A 6305-nucleotide genomic window follows, 5' to 3' on the forward strand; every position below is an offset into this window, starting at 1 on the left:
CGTCGTGTCCTGGCTCTCCTGGCTCAAATACTTCAGCATCCCTCGCTATGGAATGACAGTAAGTGCTGTATTTTCCTGCGTACAGACTTGGAAAAAAATTTCCTAGAAGGGAATATCTTTACTCATGATAAAGAAAACTCCAAACTTTATGGGTTAATGAGCAAAAAGTAAGCTAATGAAATACAGCAACCCCAGAACATAGTGCAGATCCTTGAAACATGAAAGATTTTTCATCAACCAGCACCCGCTGCTGTTCAGAAGAGCTACTTTCTGTAATTTAGAAACAACTCGTGTGAGAAAGACACTGAACAACTACATCCATGGAATACAACTGGATGAAAATGATACAGACTAAAGAACAATGTTATCCCTAAAAAACAGTTCTCTTTGCCATCCATCAAACGAAAACTTGTCATGCTAAAAGTTTTCTCCTAGTTTTCCAGAATTTAAGCCAGGATGATGCTTCGCAGAGAAATATGTGTGCCTGATAGGGTATGGGCTGCATGCATTCCTCTCTTAAAAGAAAACCAAGCATGCTCCTTGGTTAAAACACGCGGATTTGGCCAATATAATAACTAGTGATACCGTCACATTTTTAGAATAAGTTTGAATTGAATTATATCTCATCTTGTTCATGTATCATCCCTTTGCCTACTAATTTCTGTTCGCATTGTTTCTTTTCTTTCCAAAGGCTTTACAAATCAATGAGCTGGCTGGTCTGAACTTTTGCGCCAGTGGTAATAACACAAACGTAATCAGCAACGAGTATCGACAGATAAGCCAGCCGTAAGTATTTGGGTACATTAAAGTGAATCCCACCACCAGTAATTTACAACGTCCTTGAGTCTGCTTGCAAGATACTCACCGACAAGCAGCAGAATCTGTGAAGTTTTATATGGAAAATGACACTACAACCACACAACCTCGCAAAATCCATTGCAGCTTCCTACAGGAAACTGACTGTAGCTGCAAGAAAAACAAATTTACAAATAGAAAATAAAATAGTAACATATAGCTGCTGTTTGCCTGGCCTGGAGAGACATGAAATCACAGGACAGCTCCTGGGCATCTTCCTAGATACTTCAAACTAAGTTTACAGAAGTGTTTGTATTTCTCTGTAGGTTGTGTACCGGAGATGAGTATCTGAAAAGTCAAGGCATTGATGCGAGCAGCTGGGGGCTGTGGCAGAACCACCTGGCTCTCGCCTGCATGACAATAATATTCCTTACCATTGCGTACCTGAAACTGCACTTCATGAAGAAGTTCTCTTAAAACCAGAACAAAAACTGCAATTCCCATTGTTCAGTACCTTAATAAACCAACTGTGCAACCGACTGGGTTATTTTTTAAGAGACATTCCTTTGTACTTTTGTTTATGATAAGGTCTCCCTGGAGCCTTCTCTTCTCCAGGCTGCACACCCCCAACTCTCTCAGCCTGTCCTCGCCCGGGCCCTCCCCCAGCCTCTGCCCATCTCCGTGGCTCCTCTGGCCCCGCTCCAGCAGCTCCGTGTCTGTCCTGTGCTGAGGACCCCAGAGCTGGGGGCAGCACTGCAGGGGGGGCCTCACCAGAGCGTATCAGAGGGGGACAATCCCCTCCCTCGCCCTGCTGCTCACGCTGCTGGGGATGCCCCCAGGACACGGGGGGTTTCTGGGCTGCCAGCGCACACTGCCGGCTCGTGTTCAGCTTCTCATCCACCAACACCCCCAAGTCCTTCTCCTCAGGGCTGCTCTCAATCCATTCCCCTCCCAGCCTGTATTTGTGCTTGGGATTGCCCGACCCACGTGGAGGACCTTGCACTTGCCCTTGTTGAACTCCATGAGGTTGGCACAGTCCCACCTCTCCAGCCTGTCCAGGTCCCTCTGGATGGCATCCCTTCCCTCCAGCGTGTCACCACACCACACAGCTTGGTGTCATCGGCAAACCTGCTGAGGGTGCACTCCATCCCACTGTCCATGTCTCTGACAAAGATGTTAAACAGCACTGGTCCCAGTACCGACCCCTGCGGAACACCACTTGTCACCGGTCTCCACTTGGACATCGAGCCATTGACCACAACTCTTCAGTTTTCATTACTATGGTATGCTTCTGACCTGGTGAGACAGCTGCCTACTCTCCCAGACAGAACCATGGGGCTTATATGAGAGCCTGGGATTTCCAAGGGCCATGCAACCCTCCAGATGCTGTAGGATTCCCTGAAACCAAGGGGAAAAAATAAAGGGGAATAGAGAAAAGAGTAGAGAAGTTAACTTACATAGCAACTGTGAAGTAATTAAGGACAGAGTTACTAGCAGTCGGAGCTGCTCCCTAAAATAGCAGAAAACAGACCTGTGCATTTGCACAAATGCAAACGTGAAATAAAGTCTTAAAAAAAAGAACTGTTTGGGCAATGGAGCAGTAGGATCATCCCAGTCCTCTCTGCTCATTCACACCCTGTGCTCCCTTTTTACATTATTAGGTAACCTAAGAATAAGGTGTGAGATAGAAATCACACACACAAATCAAATGTAGGAGCCTTAATGTTCCATTATAAACGAACCAGGTGTACGGCACAACATTTGCTTTATAGATTATATAAAACGTTTATTAGGAAGTAAAGTGCTTAGTTTTACAGATCAATACATTCTTGATCATCATAGAAGGCTTGCATAATTAACAGCTTCCTAATAAGACCAAACACTGTACATGGCATTACTATGCAAAAAACTTACCTTTGTAATACGTGGCAAATGATAATTATAATCTAAAGTTGAAAAATGAAATAATAAAAATATTCGTAACATTTGTCAAGTGGCCATGCACTTCCTGCAAGGCCAGTTGTTGACACACATGGGTACCCCATGAAAACTTCTTGCACTTCAAGATGAAGTTTGTTACCAAGTAAGGACACCTTACAGAAATACACCTCAACACATACAGCTACGAATAGAAACATGTTCCTTTTCATAATAAACACATACTACAAATAAAAGATGAGCTGTGCGACTGAATTTACAGTTTGAAAGATACATTTTTATAGAAAACCTATTTAAAACAATACTGATAGGTTTGGTTTTGCTTCCTTTCCCCTGGGAAGGCCCTGCCTCACCAACAGTCGCTTCTGCACGCTCCCAATCCCTGTTGCCATGAACCTCAGCAGTACCACACCGTGTGCTTTGCACAAACCTTAACACAAGGGTATTCTTAGGAACCTTCCAGCTGGACAACTCAAGTTGGGTCATTTGGCCAAAGTCACTGATAAAATTAAGTACATGATTATTTAAACACTCTCTTAGCATTTAGGTAACCCCTGATCCTAGAAACCCAACATCAGCAACATGTTACACACATGTAACTAGTTAGCATGCCTCAAGTTTAAACTGTAAATTCTGCCACATATCAACATGCCACACGTTTTGGATATGAATATAAAGACAAAGCTACGTGTATTAAAATTGTATTATTTTCTATTTTCCTTGTACACCAGCTGTCTGTGTGCAGAGCTACTGGGTATTTGGGGTTTGTGGGGTTTTTTGAAGTCAGAAATGCCAGTCTAACATGGCAAAGCTTTCCTCGGGAAGTTTTCTAAGGTCCAAAAGCTTTCCATCAAGGCAAGACAGAGCTTAGCCTGAGTGTGTCCGGTTTCACACAAATGCCCTAATCACTGTGCTGTGGGCTGTTTTGGGAAGTTGACTGGGTCTCTTGTGAAAGTGTATGAATTTCTTCCCAGTACGGGACAAAATAACCCACAGAAAGAAAAAAAAAAAACCTTCACAAGAACCACAACCCGTTTTCCCACATCATTCTGGTCTTGAGCCAAATCTAGGAAGAAATCCCAGTCTCCACACTGAACTTTCTCCTGCTCTACCTTCATTAATTAACTTTCTGTGTGTATGGTTTCTCAGCAACATAAAAACAGGGGAAGGTGTGCCATCTATTTAGTTTTATCAAGTTCTCTGGTTAGAGGGAAGGCATTCTGAGTCCTTGGACATCCAGGCAACACAGTTGCAAGAACATAAGCACGACGGAGCTTTGCCTAAGCTGTACTACCACCAGAACGAGGTGCTGATCCTTGGCAATAACTGCTTTCTGAAACAAAAAGCACCAACATAACACATATATGCTACTTCTACTTTGTTAAATAGGCATTATTTTCCTCTATATATCCTTCTAATAGCTAAGGTGTTTCATTATGTAGCTTTCAATTTTCCTTTACACCAGCTCTAAGTCTTTAAATACAAGACAACTGCCATCTTCAGGAAAAAAGCAAAATTGACAACCTCCCTCCTGAGCCAGCATGCCACATATGGAAACATGTTGCTAGGAAAACCTCCAAACACTTTGCCTCAATGCTTTCTATAAGAAACATAATTTCATAATAACATCATTTTAGTGTTGCATCTCCTTTCAAAAACAAAGCTTCGACGACAGGGAAAGCAAAGGGAATAAAATATTAAAAATCAGTGATTATACTAAAATCCGTTACATGGAAATACAGACTACATTGGCAAGGTGCTATCAGAACTTGAGAGAGCACGAGATTGGATTTTCCCAACTGTCAGCAACTTCTCTGCCCCCTTCCCAAGGAAGAGCTAGTGTTTTTTCCATTTTGTATGCTTTTAAATAATATATTTTCCGCAAAGGAACTATGCTTACCCAAAAACCTGTGGAATGTTTATCCCAGGAACACTTAGATCATGAAAACACAGCATTAAAAAATGGGCACTGGGTAACAAAGCTGAAAATTATTATGTTAGTTGGGTGTGAAGAGGCAGTTCTCAAATATTACTTTTGAAATGCTAATACAATGCAAACATATGTAAAGCATACAGTTTCTATTATGGAATAATGTGATTTACAGTTGTACAAAGTAAGTGCACTTTCTTCTGTTTAAAGAAACACAGTACTTCTCAAAACCAGGAAAAAATTAACATCTTAAATTAATTAAAATGTTAGTATACCAAGAGTAACTCAGAAAAATAGGTAGAAATGCAAAGTAAAAAAAAAGTGCTATTTTATCTCCTTGAAAGGTGTCAGCTATTATAATAAGACAATAAACCAATGCCATCTTCTTCTAAAAATCGCTTTTGAAAACATATAAAAATCGTATTTTTGAACAGAAAGCAGAAAACTCACAGCCCTTCATTTGAGTGTTCTAGCCACAGCACATTATTTTGTCTGAAGCCCTTGTGAAAGTGTTCCCCATAGCACACACATGGAAACAAAATTCCATCCAGGTAGATTTTGTCACACCTGGTTTCCATTCTGTCTCCTGTATTTTCACATCCAAGGCTGACAGTCTCACTGTTTGTAACTTGCACCTGACACATGGCTTTAGTAGGTCTGAAAATGCCTTACAAAGAAAATAATTACTTATACCCCCCAGTGAAACTTGTCCTTAGTGGCCCAATCAGGATTCTCACCTCATACTGGGAAACAGTGGAGTATGGTATTTCCTGGCTTAACACTGACCTGGAACATTTTGACTCACTTACAAAGTTAATTCTACGTATGGATGTTATTCCCCCCATTTCCTCCTCCCACATCAATACCATCTGACTGGGAGGAAGATGGCCGAGAGTTCCTTGAGCGAGGCTGGCCGTTCAGTCCGAGTGGTGTTCCCAACCGATGGCTCATCTGCGACGCTGTATCATCCGATTCCCACCGCTCCAGCTCCTCTCGCACAAGCCGCTCCATTTGTTCCCTGTGGATTTCGTTGTCACGACCCAGTCTTTCATCCTGAACAGATTAAAAGACACAAGCTGGAAGCGCAGCTTCCAAACCTCAGCCTAAGCACAACCCTGTACAAACACGGGAAATACTTATACCACTCGAACACTTCCATGGGCTAGGGGAGAAACACAGCTACTGCAGTAAATTGTTTTCTTTCCAGTGACATAACAACCAGGTCGTCACCTTCACTTCAGAAAGCACGATTTATATTGCAGTTTCTAACATTTAAATCCACCTCCAGAAATGTAAAATATCTGAGGATGTTTGTCCTGCTGGCCACTTCCAAACGGCCCTCCCGAAAGAGAAGGTGGGAGGGGAGGCAATAGGAGTTCAATGACCCTGGTGACAGAAGTGACCTGCTTCCACTTGCCACACACAATCCCAGAAGCAACACGGGAAAAGACGAGCAGACTGCACAGGCCTGCTGGGCTGGATCCCTCAGACTCTTAACAGACTAGTCCAGAAAAAGTCCCAGCAGACACCATGGGATGAATGAGCTGCTTCGGCAACTACCAACCACCACTGCTGTCCAGGTCAGGGCTTTAAATCACAGAATCACAGGATGGTTTGGGTTGGAAGGGACCTTAGAGACCAC

At 42.7% G+C, this 6305-nt stretch overlaps 2 protein-coding genes across 2 annotated transcripts in view; one reads left to right on the forward strand and one right to left on the reverse strand.

The window, feature by feature from the left end:
- The window catches only part of LOC104462957 (ATP-binding cassette sub-family G member 2-like), a gene marked incomplete at its 5' end in the record, with an annotated part of 8713 nt that extends 7441 nt beyond the window's left edge, over positions 1 to 1272 (forward strand). Inside the window, 3 exon segments of the mRNA XM_010075118.1 lie at positions 1 to 58; positions 692 to 786; positions 1122 to 1272. The exon segment at positions 1 to 58 is cut by the window's left edge and continues 65 nt beyond it. Coding sequence (XP_010073420.1) covers positions 1 to 58; positions 692 to 786; positions 1122 to 1272 — 304 coding nt within the window.
- A 4210-nt stretch (positions 1273 to 5482) lies between these two features.
- Positions 5483 to 6305, reverse strand: part of PKD2 (polycystic kidney disease 2 (autosomal dominant)) — a 15836-nt gene continuing 15013 nt past the window's right edge. The window contains exon 14 of the mRNA XM_010075119.1: positions 5483 to 5716. Coding sequence (XP_010073421.1) covers positions 5483 to 5716 — 234 coding nt within the window. The remainder of the gene's footprint in view (positions 5717 to 6305) is intronic.

This window comes from Pterocles gutturalis, unplaced genomic scaffold (genome assembly GCF_000699245.1).
Source record: "Pterocles gutturalis isolate BGI_N339 unplaced genomic scaffold, ASM69924v1 scaffold8847, whole genome shotgun sequence".
NCBI classification, from domain to species: domain Eukaryota; kingdom Metazoa; phylum Chordata; class Aves; order Pterocliformes; family Pteroclidae; genus Pterocles; species Pterocles gutturalis.